Source organism: Nicotiana tomentosiformis, chromosome 10, assembly GCF_000390325.3.
Source record: "Nicotiana tomentosiformis chromosome 10, ASM39032v3, whole genome shotgun sequence".
Lineage (NCBI taxonomy): Eukaryota > Viridiplantae > Streptophyta > Magnoliopsida > Solanales > Solanaceae > Nicotiana > Nicotiana tomentosiformis.
The window spans coordinates 55,998,824-56,022,882 of record NC_090821.1 but is presented as its reverse complement, the minus strand read 5'-3'; the positions used below and the strand labels follow the sequence as shown (position 1 = coordinate 56,022,882).

Genomic DNA, 24,059 nt, shown 5'->3' with positions numbered 1-24,059 from the left:
TTTTATTGTTTCTTGAGCCGAATATCTATCAGAAATAATTTCTCTACTTTCACAAGGTAGAGGTAAGGTATGTGCACATATTATCTTCCCCAGATTCTACATGTGGGAGTAACTGATTATTTTCATAAAAAGGTTATTGAAGTTGAACCTTGTTTTATATATTATATTTGAGGTAGTCACTGCAAATGATCCTCGTGAATAAGTTTTTTCCATGGAGTTGGCAAGGAAGTAAAAGAGGCATGTTATATTAAATTGTACAATTGGAGAGCATATTATTGAATTGTCTTATTCAGAATCATAACATAAGAAAGTAGTATATGAAAATTACAGATGATCCTCTAGTAAAGTGTCTTCTTTTTGAAATAATATTAGCAGATTTTCAATTTTATAGGAACCTGTTGATGTTACTATGTCACAAAGGACTCTCGTGTCATGCCACAATTACAAAATGACATAACAAGGAAAGTGAAATTCCTACATTAACTATTCTTAAACTCGACTCGACCCCCGCCACCTCTCTTTCCTAACCCATCGCCGTCGGTGGTCTTACGTCTTCTTTATTTGCCTTTAGGAAAAAGTCAAGCACCCCTCCTTTGAATCCAACGCGTACCGAATCAACAATCCGACGTCGTTCTCTGTAAAATTAAAAAATATTTCACGTATTTTCACTCCATCACGGTTCATACTGCTGAGCTTCAATTTTGATGTCTTAGCTAACGCATTTCCATTTTCCAGATCGAATGTGATACCAAAAAAAATAATCAATTTAAGTGTAGCTATAATTGTAACTGAAGCAGATCTAAATTCAATTATGGATGCGGTGTCGATAAGAGTACCGTACAAGAATTTAAAGCAGGAAGTGGAATTAGTTAACGTTGATGAATCATCTCGGTTTACTCATTTGGAGATCCGTAGTGATTCGTCTTCTTCTCCTAGGGTTTCCAATGGCGAATCACGCGATTCGCATTCTCCTCCACAGCCGCCGCCTGTACGGAACAGTTTACTCACTTTAATTCTCAGTTGCACCGTCGCCGCCGGTGTTCAGTTCGGTTGGGCCTTGCAACTCTCTCTCCTCACTCCTTACATTCAGGTGCGCTAATTTCTACGCTACGACTCTCTCTGATCCATTTTATATATGATAGTGTTGGACTGAAGTTTAATAGAATGTTAATTTGACTTGTCTACCTGTTTCGTCTTGATTTGTTTTGACTGGATATGGAATTAGAGATGTTAATTTGACATATGCATTTATAATACTGGTAGTGAAAGAAACCGTTTGGGCCACAATTGTAAATTTCGTTCAATGGAGGTTACATTATATCAAAGCTTCGAATTCAGTTTCTATTTTTGGTAAAAAGCTGTACATTTGAGAACAGTTTCTTTCTTTACAAAAATTTGATTTCTATAAGGGATTAATTTTAGTCTATAAAAGGTTACACAGAATATTTCAGCAAATAGCACTCTTTAATAGCCTAACGGCTTTTAAAAACAGCTTGGATTTGGTATCATCGCCTTTGAGAATTGATACTTTGTTTTTAAGTAAATAAGAGAAACAGAAAGCAAAATCATGTTCATGTCGTTACGGCTGGGGTCGAGTTTGCTCATGCCAAAAATTAGAAGGTTTGATTTTTCTGTACTCTTAATCCGAAGATGTGCAGAAATGGTCTTTAAAAGCCATAGCTGTTTTCTGCTAGCCTCGAGCAATGAATTCTTATAATTTTCTATATTTTCAGTGGCTTTAGATTTTATTTTGCCTATTTCTCGTTTTGAGCTTTTTCTTTGCCTATAATTCTTCTTTCTTGTGTTTTGCAGACACTTGGCATAGAGCATGCCTTCTCTTCTTTTATTTGGCTTTGCGGTCCTATTACAGGCCTTGTGGTAGGTGTCACAATCAACTTCATATCAAATATCATGGCATTTTATTGCAGATTACTAGGTAAACTAAAACAATGAATGGCAGTAATTAGGATTAAGAGTTGTGAGAACAACTCTACTGAGAGAAATTCCTGAAGATATAAAATAGGGATAACCTTTGCACCTGCAGAGCCAACTACATAAAAGCTACAACACTTTGAAATTTTGTTGACTCTTAAAACAAAAAATTTTTAGACTTCAGCCCGGGTACTTAACCTTGCAAATATGGCTTGCTGAATTATAACAACTTTTTTCTTTTGGAGCTCTGCAAAATTTGTTAGCTGTTCCTAGCATTAGAACTTTCTGTCCTTTGTTCAGTAAATTAATGTCGCCAGATATATGCTACACACAAAATATGTGGAGAAGTTTTGCTGCAGCTCCATTGATTATTCAACTTAGAAGCTTTTCTTCTTGGACATTCTTTCAGGTACAACCTTGTGTAGGTATATGGAGTGATAAATGTCATTCGAAATATGGCAGAAGAAGGCCTTTCATTTTTGTTGGAGCTGTCATGATATCTATTGCTGTAAGCATTTAGAAGTTATGTTTATCCTATATTGAATTAATTGGTTCCAGTTAAATCGGCTGAATTTAATCTTGTCATTTAGGTGATAATTATCGGGTTTTCTGCAGACATAGGATACTTATTGGGGGACACAAAAGAGCATTGCAGGTTCTTTCTTCCTCTTGGTCCTGTAATTTTGGTATTATCTGAATAAGCTGTGAAGTCTTTGATTAATGTGTGAAAATACAGCACTTTCAAAGGCACTCGCTCTAGAGCAGCTATTGTCTTCGTTGTTGGGTTTTGGATGCTCGATCTTGCTAATAATACCGTGCAGGTTAGCATCTGAAAGGTTAATACTATTGCTAGGAGTTTAGATGATTCTAATAGATGGTACCGTAATTGTTTTATGTTGGCAGGGTCCAGCTCGAGCTCTTTTGGCAGATTTGTCAGGTATAAGCTCCATTAGATGGAAGGGAGAATTGTCTTTTCAGTTATTGATACAGTTCTACTTTTGTTGCGAGTTATGCAGATGTCTTTGTAACTTGATTGTAGGTCCTGATCAAAGAAATACTGCAAACGCTGTGTTCTGCTCCTGGATGGCTGTTGGAAACATTCTTGGATTTTCTGCTGGAGCCAGTGGAGGTTGGCACAGGTTGGTTGTTTATTGTGTATCTGAAGTGACATGGTGATGTTATATGTGTATATGCTTATGTGAAAAGATAGTCTGCATCCTGCTTGAGCAATAACACTTGTTCAGCATTCTTCTTGAGGGTCAACACTTTGAAATTTGTTGCTCTTTTAGTGGCAAAAATTGTCTTCTTAATTAAGATTTGGTTCATAAAACAATACAGGCTTAAAGTAGTCTTTGACAAAACTTTGTGTCTGGGCAGATGGTTTCCCTTTTTGACAAATAGAGCTTGTTGTGAGCCATGTGGAAATCTCAAAGCAGCGTTCTTAGTTGCAGTGGTGAGTTAATTGTCCTCGATAGAGCCCTTGCATAGATATAGTAATTTCTATTTTTGAATCTTGATTTATGGGATCTTCTACTTTAGTTCGACATGTTTTATTATACATTTTTTATTGGAAGTACATTGACAAAAAATATTGCTAAAAGAACATAAAAGGGAGTTTTTGGATCTACTCGTCACACATCCTACATCCTTAGTTAATAAAGATTTTCCTCAAGCATCTTTTTTAAACAATGTCTTAAAACATTAATCATGTCCTCTTATGCATCTTGTCTCTTACTTGCTGATATACTATTGTTGAAAGTTGGCTTTCTGAAATTGGATAAAGTACAATGACAACATATACTCCCGAATCCCAAGCTAGTTATGGTCGGCTAATGACTACAAGAAAACCCCAGAAGATTCAAGTAAATTGATGGAAAACTCAACAACCCTAAAGAGAAGATGAATATCATAAACATAAAGGATAGGGCCGAGTTGAACTAATTAACTAGGTTAACACAAAATCAAGCAATAGATAGTTTGAATCCTTGCTAACACTATCAATTAGCCCAAACCATGATAGAATTAGAAGAAGAAAAAAAAGATAGATTCAAATAGAAGAAGCAATTAGTCAACACAAGAAAAATATATCTTTAACCAACTAATTAGCAATTCAACTATAAGGGGTCGTTTGGCACGTGGGATAAGGTGGGATAAAATGTGGTATTAAATTTATCCCGGGATAAATTTATACCGTCAACCAAACATAGTATAAACTTTGTACCAGACTTAATTCTGGATATCCCATCTTATCCCGCCTTACCCCATCAAACTTGATATTATTTTATCCCACCTCTCAGGTATAAATTTATACCGTCAACCAAACATAGTATAAACTTTGTATCAGACTTAATTCTGGATATCCCATTTTATCCCGCCTTACCCCATCAAACTTGGTATTATTTTATCCCACCTTTCAGGTGAGATAAAGTAGTCTAGGGATTACAATCCCGGGACTATAATCCCGGGATAATTTAGTCAGCGTACCAAAACGACCCCTAAGGTTCATCCAAGGAAGAGGAGAATTGAACTCCTACAAACACCTACTAAGAGGCATCAAGATGAGGTTCAAGAAGAGGTAAAGGTCAATGCCACAAAAGGGTTTTCTCACAAGAGATTTCTTGAACTCAACCCTAACACTTCCTATTTATACGCTAAGCTAATGGTCACTTTTGTGTTAGGAGGAGTTTGTTAATGAAGCCGACTCTATACTTAGCCTCCTAGAATCCTTGAAAGACTGGAAAAGGGTTCCTTATTTGGTTTTGTTCACCTGTAAATATTTAGTGCTGCTTATAATATGGCCTTTCTCCACTAAACAAAAAAGAAAAAGCTAGGTAGGCCGTGTGGTCCAAGTGGGGTGGACATGTGGCCCACAAGTGATTCGGTCATGAGAATGACATCTCCAGAAGTCCAAATGCTAGTCAACCAAGTCAACATCTTGGCCAAACGTGATCAAATACCTGTCAATCCTCTGTCTAATTTGGTCAACTTTTCGTAGATCCCACCAGTCTTGTTAAATGGTGCAAGTACATAAAAATGCTGCCATGCTACATTATATGAATTCTCATTATTCATTCCACTTCATGTGGATCTGTTTCATCTAAAATTGGATAAGTGCTGTGAAAAGCCATTGCGCCGTTGCTTAAAGTGATGACGTCATGCGAGGCGGGTTTATTGCTTCATGGGTGAAACGATGCGCTTCAAAGAAATTCATGCGTCAAACAGTGAGACTGAATGTGTTTTCAGCTAGAAAGGGTCAATTCTTTAATTCTGGCTTTAAGAGATGGTAAAAAAAGAGAAAAAATGGAGGAAATGTAACCGTATGAGTTTCCCTTTGAACAGTGTATATCTCATGATTTAGTTACATTTCTTGTGAATTCTAGCACCTGGAATCAAGGGTTCATCAAATACGTTGACAGTCTCTTTCCTGCTGTTCGTCTTTAGTCTTAAAATATTTGTTAAAGAGCTTTAAGTCATACTATGTAATTCGCAGAAGTCATTTTGTTGGCTAACATTTCTAAACGCAATCAGCTAATCAAGGGAGACAATTTTTTTATTTATGATATACTAATTATTAGGTGTTATGAGTTACGACTGTGAAGAATTAGTACTATGCTTAAGCTTGAACATAGTACAAATGAAACCTTCTCTGGTGTTGTTACTGGCGTGATCTAGTACCCATGTTCATTCTATGTAAGTCAAAGTTCTTTTTGGACTGTGAACAGGTCTTTTTGACTCTATGCACATTGGTAACTCTCCACTTTGCCAAAGAAGTCCCGCTGTCACTCAAGCAAACCAATCGCTTATCAGATTCTGCTCCTCTGTTGGATAGTCCTCAGAATACTAGCTTTGACCTTTCTCAATCAAAAACGGAGTCGCAATCTGTAAATAATGTGACCAATAGTGAATCTGAGGTGGGTCATGTAACCATTAATAGTCCAAAGAATGAAGACCAGAGACATGAGCAGGATCAAGGTGATAGCTTCACTGATAGCCCTGGAGCGGTTTTGGTCAATCTATTGACCAGCTTACGACATTTGCCTCCTGCAATGCATTCGGTTCTCATTGTCATGGCTCTGACTTGGGTGAGTGACTTTCTGATTTTTCTGATTTAAGCTTTTAACTAGCTGTACAATTTTCCCATTTCGCTATACTCTATGAGTTTTATTCTTTGTTTTTCTCATGATCTTTCCACTGCCGCTAATTATATATCTTTGTGTTCTTTCAACCAGTTGTCCTGGTTTCCCTTTTTCCTCTTTGACACAGATTGGATGGGGAGAGAAGTCTATCATGGGGACCCGAAAGGAGAAGCAGCTGAAGTAAAAGCATATAACCAAGGTGTCAGAGAAGGTGCATTTGGTTTGCTATTGAATTCTGTAAGAACTCAGAATTGAGAATCACTAGTTATCCTTTACTTAGATCTAATAATAGGTGTTTTACAGCTTAACTAGAAGTAATGATCAATCGAGAGCTTATTTATGTTTCCCTCTCTCATAACTGCTCCAGTATTTTTAACGTCTTAAGTTATTGTCATGAATCTCCCTGAGCAGGTTGTTCTTGGCATTACCTCCTTTTTTATTGAGCCAATGTGCAAGTGGATTGGTTCCAGACTTGTTTGGGCTGTGAGCAACCTCATTGTATTTGCCTGCATGGCCAGCACCGCTATCATTAGCCTGGTTTCTATCAGTGCACATTCACGAGGAGTCCAACATGTGATTGAAGCTACTCAATCAACGAAAATTGCTTCTTTGGTTGTTTTCTCGCTTCTTGGCATTCCTCTTGCTGTAAGTTTTAATTATGTTTTTGTACCTGTTAGCTGATCATACAGTAGATATGACTTGTATTTCTGTGGAGATTGATACTTTTGGGTGCATGTTTATCCTTTCATGCATTTTGCTTTACATGCCTGCAGGTCACTTACAGTGTTCCTTTCTCTATCACAGCAGAGTTGACAGCTGATGCTGGTGGTGGTCAAGGTATTTGTTCAATCTGTTAAAAATATTATCGTGTCTAAGTCGATAAGGCCTTATATTTTATCATTTGAAACTGGTACGCTTTTTGCAGGGTTGGCAATAGGAGTCCTAAATCTTGCAATTGTTGTACCTCAGGTAACTTTGTCTTTCTATCCAATTGTTGCTATTCATCTTCATCGTGTGCGCGATATTTTTATGCCATACAACAACAACAACAAACCCAGTGTGTTCCCCAGAGTAGTGTGTACACAGACCTTACCCCTACTTTTAAAAGGTAGGGAGGCTGTTTTCGGTAGACCCTCGGTTCAGGGAAGATAAAGTGAAGGGCCAATGACAAGCAAATCAATCGGAAAATCAGGCGAAAACACACAATTATCACTAGCTAGTACAGTTAAAACCGAGCGAAGGCAACCACAAGTAATAACAGAAGTTCAAAAAGGCGAAAATACATAAAGACACTAAGTGGTGTACTAAGCTACTGTAACAAAACAAAGACAAAGCTCGACTACTTAATCCTCTACCTTAATTCTCAACCTCCACACCTTCCTATCCATGGTCATGTCCTCAGTAAGCTGGAGCAACGCCATATCTTTCCTAATCACCTCTCCCCAATACTTTGTCGGCCTGCCTCTACCCCTCCGTTAGCCCTCCAAGACCAACCTCACACCTTCTCACTGGTGCATCTGTGCATCTCCTCTTCACATGTCCGAACCATCTTAGCCTTGCCTCCCGCATCTTGTCCTCCACAGAAACCACGCCCACCTTGTCCCGGATATCTTCATTTCTAATCTTGTCTAGCCTGGTATGCCCACGCATCCATCTCAGCATCCTCATCTCAGCCACCTTTATCTTCTGGATATGAGAGTTCTTGACTTGCCAACACTCCACCCCATACAACATAGTCGGTCTGACCATCGCTCTATAGAACTTCCCTTTTAAGTCTTGGTGGCACATTCTTATCACACAAGACACCGAAAGCGAGCCTCCATTTCATCCATTCCGCCCCAATGCGATGTGTGGCATCCTCGTCAATCTCTCCATTCCCTTGAATAACAGAACCAAGATACTTAAAACTCTCTCTCTCTTAGGGATGACTTGTGAATCTAGCCTCACGTATTCGTCCACCACCGGAGTCGCACCACTGAACTTGCATTCCAAGTACTCCGTTTTGGTCCTACTCAACTTGAAACCTTTAGACTCTAGGGTCTACCTCCAAACCACTAACCTCCTGTTAATACCGCCATTCCTTTCGTCAATCAGCACAATGTCATATGCAAATAACATGCACCACTTCCCCTGAATGTGGCGTGTCAGTGCGTCGATTGCCAGAGCAAATAAGAAAGAGCTGAGGGCTGACCCCTGGTACAACTCCATCATAACTGGGAAGTGTTCCGAGTCCCCTCCCACTGTCCTCACTCGAGTATTAGCTCCATCATACATATCCTTAATAGCCCTAATGTATGCAACATGAACACCTTTGGCCTCCAAACATCGCCACAAGACCTCCCTCGGCACTTTATCATAAGCTTTTTCTAAGTCGATGAACACCCTATGTAAATCCCTCTTCCTCTCCCTATACTGCTCCATCAACCTCCTAACAATGTGAATGGCTTCCGTGGTTGAACTTCCTGGCATAAATCCGAATTGATTCTCAGAAATAGGTACAATCTTCCTCACCCTCAGCTCCACCACCATCTCCCAAACTTTCATGGTATGACTTAGTAACTTGATACCCCGATAGTTGTTACAATTTTGAATATCCCCCTTGTTCTTATACAACGGAATCATCGTACTCCATCTCCATTCATCTGGCATCTCCTTCGTCCTGAAAGTGACATTGAATAACCCAGTGAGCCACTCCATGCCCGCCCTACCCACACTCTTCCAAAACTCCACTGGAATTTCGTCTGGCCTGATCGCTCTCCCCCTGCTCATCTTACGCATTGCCCCCTCAACCTCCGCAACTTTTATACGCCTACAATACCCAAAGTCCCGACGACTCTCAAAATGTTCTAAATCCCCCAGCACAATGTTCCTATCCCCTTCTTCGTTCAAGAGTTTATGGAAGTAAGTCTACCATCTTCGTCGAATAAGTGCCTCATCCGACAGAACCCTGCCTTCCTCGTCCTTGATACACTTCACTTGGTCCAGGTCATGGGCCTTCCTTTCTCGCACCTTAGCTAGCTTGTACAATTTTTTATCACCTCCTTTGCCTCCAAGTTCCTCATACAAGCGTTCAAACGCGGCAGTCTTAGCCGCAGTAACTACTAACTTCGCTTCCTTCTTGGCCACCTTATACCGCTCCCTGTTCGACCTCTTCTCCTCCTCGTCCGCGCTATCCAAAAACTGCAAGTATGCCGTCTTCTTGGCTTCCACTTTTCCTTGGAACTCAGTACTCCACCACCAGTCCCCTTTTCGGCCACCAAAGGATCCCTTTGAGATCCCCAGAACCTCTCTAGCCGCCTCCTTAATGCAATTCGTAGTCGCAGTCCACATACTACTCGCGTCCCCACTACTCGGAGATATTTTTATGCCATGATGTAATTAAGTTACCTTGTATTTTGTAATTTACGTTAAGGTTGACATATTGTTCTATTTGCTTAGATGATTGTATCACTTGGTGCCGGACCATGGGATGCTTTATTTGGTGGAGGGAACATACCGGCATTTGTCTTGGCATCTTTATCTGCACTTGCTGCTGGCATTTTTGCAATGCTCAGACTACCAAATTTATCAAGTAATTATACATCAACTGGCTTCCACTTTGGTTGAGTAAATTAGTTCATTATACTCATTACACGTAGGGCATGTTAACGAACCAACAAAAACATAGTATAGTTGTGAAAGATATCTGAAACTTCCACTCATATTCAATTCATTTTTCCCCAATTTTTGACATTCTTGTATAATGTAAATTGTCATCTATAATGAGGAAGGAGTGTTGATTCGTAGATGTGAATATCTAGATATTTTAGTAATTTGTTGCAATCAATTTTTCGACAATTTTATAGAGATGTTTTAGAGACTTATTACTCTTAGATATTATATATACTAGGGACGAAGCCAAGTTGATATTATATACATACGATGGTGAAAAAGTATCCCATTTAATCGCTCCTGTGGAAGCGTGTATATGTGTAGTTATAGATCTGCTCATTCTATTTTTTCTATGATCGATGTGTCTGCCATGGTATAGTATGGTTCCTCAGTAACTTAATAAGTGACTTGAAAGGAGACATTCTGAATATATGATATTGGTAAAAATTCTAAATCGGTGTAGTCATCATTAATTATCTCTTTATCGACTTACACATGAATATTTACAAACTTTCTTTTAATTAAAGCAACTCAATAACTGCGGGTGCCAATGGAAACAGATTATTGTTTTGAAGTTTAGAATTTCAACCTTTTTTTCCGTCTTGCTACTAATAGTGCTTTTATACTTACCAACGGTATGTCTGTAACGTTTCCTAAAGTTTTGTGAGTGAAAGAACTTTTCGATGAGGAGTACTTGAAGTCTTATTTCAAAATTTTGTGAGAACACTGATAACAAGCTTTTGAAAAATAAACAATCAACTAAGAAATACCATAAATTCGGAAGCCTTCCAAAACTGACGATTTCAAAAGTGAATTATTTTGCTTTTCTGACTTATATGTTGCGCAAATTTATTTTAGAAAATAGAGCTTTTTTGATTGATATAAGATATTGTCGAATTGTTTCTTATTCCATTCTTTCTTGCAACACGATTTCACTATATTGTAATATTTACGTTTTTGACTTATTCATTGTGCAGTTTCTTTTGAGGCAAAAGATATATAATAGGACCCTAAGCAAATTAAGTATTAACTAATACTGTAATACATATTTAATACTGCTCTTTTGAGGCAAAGTATTAAAAGAAAGTCTGCATATAGAGTATTAACTAATTCCGCCATATTTAAACCACTAAAGGCTGCTGCTTCAATTCCACACGACAGTTAAATCAACTTCAGTCGAAAAGAGTTCCTTTCAAGGGTTTAATCCTATATTTAGAAAGGGTTCAACTTTTAATCTCCAATAAGTCATCTTTTCCCTTCAAAATTTCCAGTTACAGAGAGCGAGTAAGAGTGAGAAGTGGAAAGCTGAGGAACATTATAAAAAATTATATATACTACTCCACTAAAAAATTTCCCTCAAGCTTGGCATGGAAATCATATGTCCCAAACTTGTTGCATGCGTAGAGTATTGGAAGGTTCTATCAATGATTAGCGAGCTAGTCGTATTCAGTATTTTAAAAGGCGTTTTTGGGGTGAGCTCTGGGGCGAGGCGCACCAAAAAGGCCCCGAGGCGATGGTGTGGGGCGAAAGTCTCAAGAGGCGTACGCCCGGGCATTTTAGGCGCGTTTTTTAGTGAGGCGTAAGCCCCAGAGACTTTTTCAAATTAAAATAAAATTTGTTGAATAAGTCCTTCATATAATACCCAAATTCTCAAAAGTCAGCTTGGTAATTACTCAAAAGTTTTAAAAAGAAACTTAAATGTATTAAATTTAAAAGTCAAGACCTTTTTTATTGATTGGAGCCCTAATTCATGGTCTTTCCCAATTCTTTATCTTGTCCGCTAGTCTGCTGATATCTCCCAAAACAACGAATATTCAATTATTTTTTTTTCAAATACAAAGAGAATTCCATTCTCCTTCATAGCAGCAAGTTCAAATTTCAAATTGCAGGTTAGTCATCTTTTTTGTTCCTCCAAGTAGAAAACTTTATTCTTTTAGACTTAAGTTACTTGTGCTTATAAGTAGCGTATAATAGATAATTTTGATTAGTTTTTTTGTGGGGATGGAGCACATATATATATATATATATATATATATATAATTTTCTTCAAATTTTATGCAATTTTACCTGTTTATAAATATTTATTGTAATTATATTATTTTATAAAATATTAAAAATTAAATACCTATGAGGCTTACATCTCGTACCTCGAGGCTTACGCATCGCTGAGACATATGTAAAATGTCTCTCCTTACGTCCACGCGTTTTAAAACACTGGTTGTATCTTTCAGTTTAATAGAACTTTTCTTTTTAAAAAAAAAAACTACTATCAATGTACTGTATACAGTATTATACAGGAAAATATAGGTGTACTCCTTAGTCATTCGGTATATGATTAGATTTAGGCACTATTCCAAAAGACAGTATGAAGACTCAAATTGAAATATCAGATGTACGTTTGAGGTGAGTTTTGTTAACCAGAGAAAGATTCTTATATCCAATTTCTACAAGTATTTTCTTAAAGAATTATTCGAAAATATATTAATATTCCAAAATAAGAGCAAAACGGGCAAAATTGTAAATCAAAACTAATTCAAATGACATATTTGTATTCCAATTGCCGTCAGCATTATCCAATGAAATAATTTTTTTTTTTTATAAAACCAATGAAATAATTAGTTTAAGATAAAACAATGCACTCAATTTTTTTCTTTACTAAATATAGGTTGCAAAGTTCTAAAAAATATAAATTTAATTGCTTAATTCAGGAAAATGTAACAATAAATATATACTTTGTTCTGTGCACGAAAGAGGATATACTGTAATATAGTAATGGCATATGAAAGCTAGATTTGACACAAAAAAAGATGAGTAAAAAGGAATAATCTAAAAATAAAGAACTTCTGTGCGCAGGTGACTGTACTAAGGACAGGAAAGAAGAGTAATAACAAAATAAAATAAGGTAGGAAAGGGTAGAAAAATCAAATCAAGAATCACAGACCTTACAGTAATATTATTAAATATAAATTGATTGGATGTGATCTAACTGTTTAGATAAATTTTGTATACTTGTTTCTATCAATATGAACACTAGATTCGATAAGCAAGCATGTGATAAATCTGCTTGGAAAAACCCAAGTGGATTATCTTCTTCTATTTTTTTTAAATAATTAGAAGAAAGTTAGAGAGAGATCAAGTTAGTAATTCGTGAATTCTTTTTATGGGATCATGTGAAGAAATGATAAATTATCTCTGGCATATCATGGTTGGAAATTTTGGCATTTTATTACAGTTCTGAATATTGCAATATTTATTTCGTAATATTAAATAAATGTAAGTGGAAAATTTAAGAATATTTGATTAAGAGACTATGAAGTGGCTTAATGGTGGATTCTGAAGCTAAGACATATTGGATTATATTAATATTGGAATAATATCAAAATTCTAGCCTTGTTGTGGATATGGAGGATTATAATTATAAGGTAACATGTGCTGGCCACATAACATGGAATTATTGCAATTAATTAACTGCTAATCTCTGAAATGCTTGCCTTGTGTCAACGGCTTGTTTTACTATTAATTTTTTTGTTTTCCAATCCGGTATTCTGCAACTGCTTTAGAGATTCAATTACTTTGAATTCGCGTCGTATAAGACTAATAAAAGAAAAACGTTTTCCACTAGTACTTTTTTTCATTCCCAAAATTCGAATTAAAAACTTTTGAGATCAATCTTATTTATTTCATCATAAACTGTTGGTGGTAACGATTTGTTTATATCTTAACTGTTTCTGTCAGAAAGAAAAAGTTAATTAAGCTACAGTCTATAATTATTTGCAAATAAAAACTAATGGAACAGACATTTGGATCTAACTTCGAGGTTGCTTCTGGAAAGTGGTTATAGCACATTTTGTGAAAACTAATTAATGGGGCATGGCCCTAGCTAATCATAAACGTTTTAAACTTAGATAGATCCCCTGGAATTTTGGAAATCTATGGGGGGACCATTCGAGCTTTACCACTACCAAATTATTTAAAATATAATTATAAGTAATTAACAAATTAAACTCCTTTAATAATGTAAATTTTCAGTACACTCATGTCAATTGATATAAGTTAAATCTTCTTTAATATACTATTTCACTGGCTAAGCCAAATTGTTTTCTAAGAACATTCAAAATAAAAAGAAAAATAAATGGAGAAATTAATTGGATTCGGTATTTACTATATATTCATAAAAAAAAATTAACGTTATATATGCAATGTAATTTTTCGATGAAAGAGATTCGATTGAACCTCCGCGCCTCCTAGCTCCGCCCATGATCTCATGGATACATAATTACATATAGAGGCAAAACTAAATATGCACGAATAGAATGAATGCTTGGTGAGTTGCAAGTAAAGCGCCGCCACCTCCCCCCCCCCCCCCCCCCCCACATTAGAAACTTGTGGCTCAAAATTCAGCCTTTATTTAGCATTGTACATTTAGGTGAACCTAATTGCAATTAGTTTTTGTTATTGACAATATAATAGATTCACAAACCTATTTTAAGAGTTCGAGTAACATATTCATGTTCTGAGAATGAAAAATTCTTCATAGTGAGGGTTTTTTCCTTTTAAAGAGCTTTATGCTGCGCAAATTCGAATTAGTCGACGCTCAAAGGGGTAAGAAAAAAATAAGAAAGTAAAAACGTTCATATTTGCATGGGTAAATGTCATCTCTCTTTATATTGATAGCTCTCTTTTCTAAATAAATAAATGATGGACTGGAGATTAGATCTAAGAAATTATCTCAAATTCTTTGGAAAAGGCCTATATATATATATATATGATTTATCTCTATTTTTTCCGAACCAATATATTACCAAACACATGATATAAACAGAATTTGGAGTCAACACTCAAATATTGAAGCAGGTGAAAGTGATATTGAAAGAGAGAGAGAGAGAATGATGGGAAAAAAGAGATGTACATGTGATCAAAATGTAGGGTCAAGTAAGGAATAAATAAAGGTCTAGGTGACTCATAATAGTACAGTAAATTTGAAAAAATAAAAATTTAAAGAGAGGCTTGTGTTGGATGTTAGGTAGTGGGTGACAGTAGGTCACATGAATCCTTACTTTCTTCACATCTATCAATCCATCAAAGCCAAAAGGACTATAAAGATAGTGCAGTAAATTCTACAATTGAGCCTTCAACCAACACTAAAATTATTTTCTTATAACTTTTTAGGTTACGAGTTTGAGTCGTAGAAGCAGTCACTAATACTTGTATTAAAGTAGACTATCTACATTACACCCCTCGAGATACAGCCTTTTCTCGAACACTGCGTGAACGCGGATACGCATTGTACATTGAGTTGCCCTTTTTTTTAAGCTGGTATGAACTTGCGCGTATTTTGCTTATTCTACTGAGTACTTACTATTATTAGTATAGATATCGGACAACTTTGTCCACTAAAGTTTGGATAGATGAGAAGGGATCACCTAATATATTTTGTCTCTAATGAGATTTGAACTGAGACCTTATTACTCTCCACTCCCTTCATTGACAACTAGTTCGCGCCCAAGGGTGCAAAAGGAAAACGAAGTATCTCCAAAACTAATTGTGGGTACACACACAAAACACAAGATCCTTTGGTTACTGGATTTACAAAAATAATTTCGATATTAAATTCAATAAAAATTTATACTGTTTGATGGACATTTCTTTTTTGGTTTAAGCAATTATGATACAATTTTGGTATTTATATCAAATTTAAGACCGGATCACTTATATTAAGATGAGCTTGACGCGGATATAACACCTAAAGTTCTAAAATACCAAAATAACCTTGTTTATAAACTTTTATGTTATAAAACCATATGTACCATCTTTAGTGCAATGAACAAAACATAATTTGGTAATTATTAATCTTTGAATTATAATTTTTTTATTATAATTCCGGTATAACTTGCTTCGGGACAATGTCTTAAAGCTTTTATTTTTTTGGGGTATATTATTATTTACAGTATATATTTCTAATAGATACCATACCCCTTTCATTGTCAATTGTCAGCACAAGTTTGCTAACGTCCCCTTCACGAGAATGACCATTTCCAACTCTCCTTGTTTTCTTCTACTCTTCCATCTGTTTGTCTTCTTTTCCCCCTTGGAATGTGTGCTTGATTCCGTCTCTCTTTTCAATTTTCATCTACTGTTCCACTAACTTTCTGCTATAGTTGGTTAATTTTAGCACAAAATATGAGAGACAATGATAAAAGTAAAAAGAAATTCTTTGATGCGCAGTTAGGAACGACCAGAATTTAAATTTTATGGGTTTTAATTCTAACATAACAACATCACGTGTTAGTAATCTTATTATGTATTTAATATTATATATTTTGTTATTTCTCGTTGGATGTTCGAACAAAGTCTCACATTGGTAGCTGATAAGATTAAGCGCCTACATATAAGATGTATAGATCTCTTAATACTGTGACGCCCTTTAGAGAAAAAAATTTGTGCGGATTAACTTTAAACGAACAATATCACACCATGTTAAGAATATTTTCGAACTGATTTAGCCAAATATATTTGAACTAAAACTACTGAGTTCGCGGCCCAACTCATACCTCTCCAAGCTAATTTGAAAAACAAAGAATGTTTCATTTTACTATTGATAATAATTACTAATAATCAGACAATAGATATAATAGGGTAACGCAAATAAGAGAAAATTAAAGAGACATGTTTTATTATTTTTTCCATAAAGTTCTGCAAAAGGCTTCCTTAAGTACTTGAAATGTACTTGGTTACTTTATACAATATATTTTCTAATGCACCCGAAATAAATAACCTTTTTACTGATCATGAACTCAAAAGAAATGTAGTAAAATATCCTCTTTCAACTCAGCAACTTTTTAGAAGTAAACTTTTGGTCCTTTAAAAAGTTAATTAAAATGTTGTTGCTCAAGCCATGGCCAAAAAGCTGTTTGATCATCAATTCCACAAAACATGTTGGATAAGCTGCTTTCTTCTTTGACAGTACTACTTTGGTCCATTAATTTCAGATCTGGTCTTGAAATTGAATTAGGGTTCATATTGAAGAGTTGAGCCACCCCATTATTATTAGGTCTAATTGAGGGTGGAAAAAAGGGTCTGCTTGTAATTGGATGATTTGATAATGGACTATCAATGGCTGGTGTTCTTGAAATGTCTAACTTGATTTCTGAGCTGTTTTCACTTCTATTACTGCATGATCCTTCTGTATCCTTGTTCAAATTGATTGATTCTGTTGGTTGATCCCTATTCTTTAGTGCCATTATCTGCAAAAAAAAATATTAAAAAAAGAGTTTAAATTCTACGCACTAATCCAAATATACATACTTCAAATCAGTTACTATAAAGCAATTACATATAAATTAAATGTCTATGACAAGTACAATAATTTATTTGTAACATGATAAAAATGATAATTAATCTGTTATAATAAGTTGAACTACATTTATAAGAGTATTTTTTTTTTTAACGTTATTGATGTACAACAACAATAATATATCCAGTGTAATTCCACATTGTGAGGTCTGGGAAGAGTAAAGTGTACAAACCTAACATTTATCTTGTGAAGGTAGATATGTTATTTCTGAGAAACACTCAGCTAAATAAAAATAATTTTCAGCAAATTTGAACATAAGAATAATTATGAAGAGGACATGTTGAAAATATTAAAGACTTTAACATTATTAATGTATATAACTTAAATGGTTCAAAAGAATTGTTAAATCTAGTAGACTGGCCTAATAATTATACTACTAGTAGATTAATAGATGAAAAAGAAAAAGGGTTAATAATAATAATGATATTTGTGATTGGAGGTACTACTATAGTCCTAGTAGTAGCTAGTAGAGTAATAATTTATCAACATTTGTCTCTTCTTTTCAAGAAATTCCTGCTACACTTTCAAGTCATCATTACAAGTCAATCCATCTAAAGAGAAACATGGAAAAGAAAGATCCTTTGCTGAAAATCATGCACCATATACATATCATGGTTTTGAAAATACAACTAGCAGAGAATTAGAAAGGTCTACTCTATATTTCACCAAAATAGCATATTCTTCTTGAATTTTTACCAACCAAAAAAAGAAAGAGACATCATTAAATTGCAACATTATTTTATTTCTTACATAACAAGGAAAACTTATAATTGGTAAATAATTAATACCATTGGAATATTTTTTTGGTGTCATACCTCTGCATGAAGTTTTTGGTTCTGAGATTGGAGAGCATCATTTTCAGCTTTAATAGCTTCAAATTGTCTTTTAAGAACTTCATAATCTTTCTCCAATTGCTTGGTTTTCCATCTTGCTCTTCTATTTTGGAACCAAATTGCAATTTGTCTTGGTTGTAAGCCTAGAGCTCTAGCCAGTTGCATTTTCCTCTCAGGTTCAAGTTTGTTTCCCAACTCAAAATTCTTCTCAAGTGTTTTTACTTGTTCCATATTAAGTCTCCTTTTCTTTTCTCCTGCTTGTGAACCATCATCTGATAAATCATCCTCTCCATTATGATTTTCCTCACAGTTATTATTATTTGCCTCCATACCAGAAAATGACATGGATCTTTTTCCTAGAAATGAAGCAATACCTGTACCAAAAAAATATAAGACAATATTTTTGGTTGAAGTTTGAAAAACGAGTATTTAAAGTTGAAATTATATTTAAACATGAATTTCACTTGAATATAAAACTGAGGTTTTGTGAGTAAAAACCATTATTTTACTTGAAATACATACGTTTTTCAATTTCGAATTCTTTATTTCGAGATGAAGTTGAAAATAATACACAACATTTATTTTGCAAATAATAAATATGTCCAAACACCAACATAAAGGAAAGTTGAAGATAATGAAAGAAAGAGAAGAAAGTAAACCATGGAAATCTTGAGGTGAACATGAGGGAAGAATGGGAGTGAGAGAAGTTGAAGGTTGATGTTCATCTTCATGAGAAGTCTGTAGCATGAAATTAGCTGGGAAAAAATCCATCTCATTAGTGCAAGTCATAACCTTATTACTTTTGCCACAAGTCCAAATTATATGTATGGTTATGATTCATACTTGAGAGGAGCAAAATAGAGAAAAAGAGAGATCAAGTTTCTGTTCAAGAAATGGGGAAAATGTTAATTATGAAATATTAGTAGGAGTATATATATCTCCTTTAGTGTGAGGGAGAGAGAGAGAGAGATTTAGAAAAAATAAATAAGGGAGTGTTGGTTAAGGAGGAGATGAGATGCATTCTATTCTTAGGATGAAGGGATGGCTTATATACCTTATCAGCTTCAAAAGAACCTTTTTCCTATATTTTTACTAAGTTTTGGTTTGTTGTATGTATCATGTATGCATGGTAGAAAAAGTGAGATGTTTCATTAATTAGTATAGTCAGAATTCTCTATAATAACATTTTATATAACGATGATATTTTTTTTTGGAATCAAATGTTATATTATAATATATGTTTTCTAGTACTTCATTATAACATCCAAAAAATGTCGAAACAAATAGGACTATTATAAAGAGGTTTGATAATATATTTTTTCTTTTTTAACTTTGTTATCACGTAATTACTCAAGTTAACTTTCAGCACGATCAAGTTATTTTTTCTCATTGATCCCTATTATTTTTTAATTTATTTGGCCAGTTAAGTGACAAAAGTGGGCAGTATGTATTTTTCTGTAATGACAGTTGTCCTTAATGTTTAAATTTGGAGGGCAACTGATTCTTTGCTAAAGGAGAGAAAATGGGATGTGTATTATATGGTTTTAGGGGCATAGTGGGTGAGAAAAAAAATATTAGCCATAGTAATTCTTAAACTCATTACTAATGTGTAGAGTCTTGCATGTATTTTAAGTAGTTTATGTTGCTTTACTATTGTCAAAAGAGACTTCTCATGGAAAGAAAGAAATGAGTTGGCTATATATTTCAGTCATACTTATTTTCTTGAGTTCAATTTCTATATATATATATATATATATATATATATATATATATATATATATATATATATATACACACACTTTTTACCCCGTAATGTCACCTAAAAGATAATTACAGATAATTACCGTCCAATAACGATGATATACATACATTGAGAATATGAAACTTTTTTACACTATTATTATATGATTAGGAGCGCATATATATATTTTTTCTCTTCTATTTTCTTGGGGTGTTTTTTTTCTTTGTGTTGAGGGGGGGGGGGGGTGCCTATAAAGAAAGAGAAGAGGGAGGAATCTGGGATGGGTCCTATAGAGGGGTAAGGGTTTGCCACCTAACCTACCAACAGCTATCGTGCATTAGGACTATGGTCTATCCCTCCATTATCCTTTTCTCTCCCCATCAAAATTCAAGCAAATTTCATCAAGTTATATACCCTATGGGAATTAATAGGGCAGTGATATTCTTGAATTTGAGATATGAAAAGAAAAAAAAGGAAAGGTAGGAAATCATCAAAGAAGAATATAAGAAGAGAATTCTTGGGAAACACAAGTACACAAACAAGCAAAAAAAAAAACCCTACCCTCTTTTCTTATTTTCAAATAACCCTACCAAAGTTGTTCATTTTTTTGGTTTTGTGTCCCTCCAATTCCAAGTGTCCATCTTTATCTTCACTTCTCCTTATGCCAAAATCCCTCCAAAATTTTGAAATGGCTTTATCTATAGAGTAGAGACATGTCCTTTCCTCCCCCGCTTTCCTCCCTCCTTCCTTCTTTCCCTTTCTATTTCTCCATCATTTGTCCAAGTCACAATTAAATAAATACACAATGAGTTCAGTTTCTTTGCAGTCACAAAATAAAAAATATTCACACAATCATACCACTTATTAGATAAATTATAAGTAAATCTTTTAATTAATTTATTATCACATGTTAAAATTTTAAAAATTTATATTGTTAGTGTATATAACTTAAATTCATACATAAAATAAACGATGACCATGCCTTTGGTTCAATTTTTTTAAAAGTATTTATTTTTGCAAATTCTATTTTCAAAGAAATGTCAAGATAGAATAACTTCTCTAGAGAAATTTTTCTTTCTGGGCATTTGGTTGACAAACATTTTTTGCACAAATTTATTTATTTTTTTAACCAAATGCCATTTAAGAGTTTAGGTTTCCTTAATGCAGTTCTTGGTAGGATTGCACCTTTTCATGGTTCTCCTAGTCTTTATAAGTATACATAAGCTAAAATTCACTCTACTCAAATTATACTAATACAATGTCGCAAGCACATAAAATGACATGTGAACTAAACCTAGCTATTTGAACCAATACCTAGAATCAAGAACCAGAAAGATTCACATAAAATAACATTCGCTGGTACAACATACCTCATATGCAATATACTCGATATTTCAAACATTCAATAGTGAAAAAAGACAGTTTGATGCCTAAAGTATTCCGCATTTACATAGAACCGCATCTTAAGGATGTGATGTAGACAGCCTATTCTAATGCATGCATTGGTCATTGCTTCCACCAGAGGCAGATTTATAGGAGAAATTATGGGGCACATGAACTCATGATCTCTTCGTAAAATTAGATATTTTATGTACATATTTTTTAAAATTGGTATAATATTAACTGTCGGCACTCATGCTCCAAGAAGGTTGAATGGTGCACCTAATTGAAAGTTAAGTTATTTACCTAGAGGAATATGGATCAATTCATACTTAATACACTTTTTCTCCTTTTTGTAGTAGTGCACCTATGTAGTAGAAATCCTAAATCCGCCTATGACTTCCACGGCTCAAACTCGTAACTTGTAAATCACACGGATACAGTTTTATCGTTTCAAACCGTCAATGGTAAGTACTAACTAATGGCATGTTTTACATTGGATATAATTTTTTACATTGCTGATTGAACATAAATAGAAGATTCATGATCATAGAAATTCTGACCATATTGGTCATGTGGATGGAAGAATTGTCATAACCAAAAATAGCAAGATTAGGACTAAATATCCTATGTCTTGTAACGCTCAAGAACAAGCTAGGGTTCCATGCATGCATGCCCACGAGCTAGGTTACACAATAGAGTAAGCACAAGTAAATTATTGATGACCTTACAATTACTTAAAGTGGTTAATTGATGTGTACAATTTGCCATTGAAACTAAAGAGTGGAGGTTGTAGGTCTAAATCACTACCCCCCAAACTTTTTATTTTTGGCCTAATGCTTTCACACCTCAACCTATTTTTCTTGTTTGAAGATAAAATCCATTCGCCTTCTTTGAAAATTCTTCACCTTTCACATTTCTATTCTTTCTCTACCTTAAATTTCCATTTTCTTAAAATTGTCATTGTTTAATTTGGAATTTATTTCCTTTTTTACATTTTGAAAGAAAGGTGGGCCCAGGGGATCTACTACAAATTAAAAAAAATAATAGGAATTAGCAAAAGATCACTTATGTCGCTAGCTAAACAACAAAAATTTATCGCTAATCCTAAATAGCGATGAATAATCAATATGCAATGAATTTCATAGCTAATTCCTGTATTTTTTAGCTGTCACACCTCTTTTTGCCCCAAAAGATATATGTGTTATGGATTGTTGTGCGTTAAAGAGTTTTTCCAATTAAAATGACAAATTTGAATAGGGATTATTTTATTTACAGATTCGCCACTTGGAATTGATTTTTTGGGTGTTCCAAGTCACCTTTTATTTGAATCCCTAGTCAAAGGAAGGTTTGACTCTATTATTATTGGTTTGCGAAAACAAAGTTCGGGTAAGGAATTTTGTTGATTGGGGAGAAGGTGTAAGGTATTCCCCAAGTCCCGTGGTTCTAGCACGGTCGCTTTATTGACTACAACTTGGCTTGAATTAATTTTAGATAAACTGTGATTTATTGATTTGCATGTTTTATATATCCACTTTTATATTAAAATATAGAATTATCTTTGAAACGAATCACGTGTGTGAATCCATTTTGTTTATTGTGCCAAAATCATGTCATGTGTACGTGCACACAATTAATAGCATCTTTATTATATTTAAGGTTGTTTCGCCCAAAGTTGCGTGAACGCATACCTTGATTTTAGTTTTGGGAATCGTAATTATGTCACGCGAACGTATACATAATCATGATGATTTAATTAATTAAGAGTACGCCTAAAGCATTCTAGCGCATTCATGATTTGTTTCTTTCCTAAGTTTGAGATTATTGTGAAGGCCATGAATTATGGAATTACTTGTGGAAGAAGTGTATGATTTTAGATATTTGAATAAATAAATCATCATATACCAATACCCTACAACCCAACAATTGAAGCCCAAACTCATTAGGGTCCAAATCTTCCCAACTTTAAAGCAAGTTTGAATACCATATTTCCAAAAACATGATTAAGCATATAGCATTTAAAGACTAACTTACATTATTATTTATAAAGTTTAAAGTCAAATAAATAAAATCACATGAAATAAGATAAAAAGAACATAGGGAAGAATAAATCTTTAATGCAAAATTTCCAATTAAATGAGTCTCCAAGAATAGGTACAATAACTCAGACGAACGTCGAACAAGCATAAGCGACAAATATCATCAAACTTAGTGAACAGAGCTCCAACGGAATCCTCGACTATTGACTCAACTTTTTGGCATGTAAAAAGGAATGTTATGAAGTATTTTTGTTGGATTTTGGGTGATGACTTGCTGAATTTTTTGAAAGAAAGACGAAGAAAGAATGACACGAGTAGAAATTCCCTTAGCGTAGAAGAAGAAAAATAATTTCTCTCAATTCCCTCCTCCCTTCTTTTTTTTCTCCTTCTCCCTCTTTTCTCCTCACATTTCTCTTCTATTTATACGAAAAAATTCGAAATTTTTTCAGATTTAATTTTTTATTATTTTATTATTTTTTTAATTTAAAAGAATTTCCACTTCCCATTTTTCTTTTTTTAAAAAAAACATAATTCCCCACTTTCCTTTAATTTTATTTTTTAATTTCCCACTTTTTTTACTTTATTTTTTTTAATTTTTCACTTATTTTACTTTTCTTTTTTTTAATTTTCACTTATTTTACTTTTCTTTTTCTTAATTTCCACTTTCTTTTACTTTTTTTTCTAAAAACTTTTCAGCGACCTTTACTTTTATTTTTTTACTTTTCATTTTTTAAAATAAAGATAAAAAATAAAAATAAAAAATAATAGTAATAATAATAATTTAACCTTTTAAATTATTTTTAATTCTTACTCTATATTAAAAAAATATAACAAAGCTAAAATATATATATTAAATTTCTAAAAATATTTACATGATAGAAAGTGATAAAAATTCAAATATAGTAAAAAATTAGGTGCTCACATTAGTGAAATGCTCGAATAGGATACAAGTGCATCACGATGAAGTTGTGATTAAATTTGTGATTTAAGTTG

The 24,059-nt window shown here is 34.1% G+C and overlaps 2 protein-coding genes across 4 annotated transcripts; one reads left to right on the top strand and one right to left on the bottom strand.

Annotated features, from left to right (window-relative positions):
- Positions 1-630: 630 nt before the first annotated feature.
- Positions 631-9,853, top strand: LOC104090047 (sucrose transport protein SUC3). Of its 3 annotated transcripts, none has more exons than XM_009595086.4 (14): positions 631-1,090; positions 1,813-1,878; positions 2,342-2,440; positions 2,523-2,587; positions 2,669-2,753; positions 2,836-2,869; positions 2,972-3,071; positions 3,310-3,385; positions 5,655-6,014; positions 6,162-6,305; positions 6,480-6,713; positions 6,842-6,905; positions 6,994-7,037; positions 9,507-9,853. In XM_009595086.4, exons 1-14 carry the CDS (start codon positions 812-814, stop codon positions 9,672-9,674), a joined length of 1,818 nt encoding a protein of 605 aa, XP_009593381.1. In that variant the 5' UTR covers positions 631-811; the 3' UTR covers positions 9,675-9,853. The 3 variants fall into 3 exon arrangements, with proteins under 3 accessions (XP_009593381.1, XP_009593380.1, XP_009593382.1); XM_009595085.4 differs by having other exon boundaries at positions 3,271-3,385; XM_009595087.4 differs by having other exon boundaries at positions 1,019-1,090; positions 2,548-2,587; positions 3,271-3,385.
- Positions 9,854-16,365: 6,512 nt separating this feature from the next.
- On the bottom strand, positions 16,366-18,929 carry LOC104090046 (homeobox-leucine zipper protein ATHB-13-like). The gene is made up of 3 exons (XM_009595084.3): positions 18,566-18,929; positions 17,889-18,280; positions 16,366-16,963 (listed from the first exon to the last, which is right to left on the bottom strand). Exons 1-3 carry the CDS (start codon positions 18,693-18,695, stop codon positions 16,589-16,591), a joined length of 897 nt encoding a protein of 298 aa, XP_009593379.1. The 5' UTR covers positions 18,696-18,929; the 3' UTR covers positions 16,366-16,588.
- Between the last annotated feature and the right edge of the window lie 5,130 nt (positions 18,930-24,059).

Excerpts from the sequence above, each read along its gene's own strand:
- LOC104090047 (XM_009595085.4), top strand. The coding sequence starts at position 812 with ATGGATGCGGTGTCGATAAGAGTACCGTACAAGAATTTAAAGCAGGAA. Across the intron at positions 1,091-1,812 it reads TCCTCACTCCTTACATTCAG|ACACTTGGCATAGAGCATGC; the intron begins GTGCGCTAATTT and ends TGTGTTTTGCAG. Across the intron at positions 3,072-3,270 it reads GCCAGTGGAGGTTGGCACAG|GCTTAAAGTAGTCTTTGACA; the intron begins GTTGGTTGTTTA and ends AAAACAATACAG.
- LOC104090046 (XM_009595084.3), bottom strand. The coding sequence starts at position 18,695 with ATGACTTGCACTAATGAGATGGATTTTTTCCCAGCTAATTTCATGCTA. Across the intron at positions 18,281-18,565 it reads TTCACCTCAAGATTTCCATG|GTATTGCTTCATTTCTAGGA; the intron begins GTTTACTTTCTT and ends TTTTTGGTACAG. Across the intron at positions 16,964-17,888 it reads ACCAAAAACTTCATGCAGAG|ATAATGGCACTAAAGAATAG; the intron begins GTATGACACCAA and ends TTTTTTTTGCAG.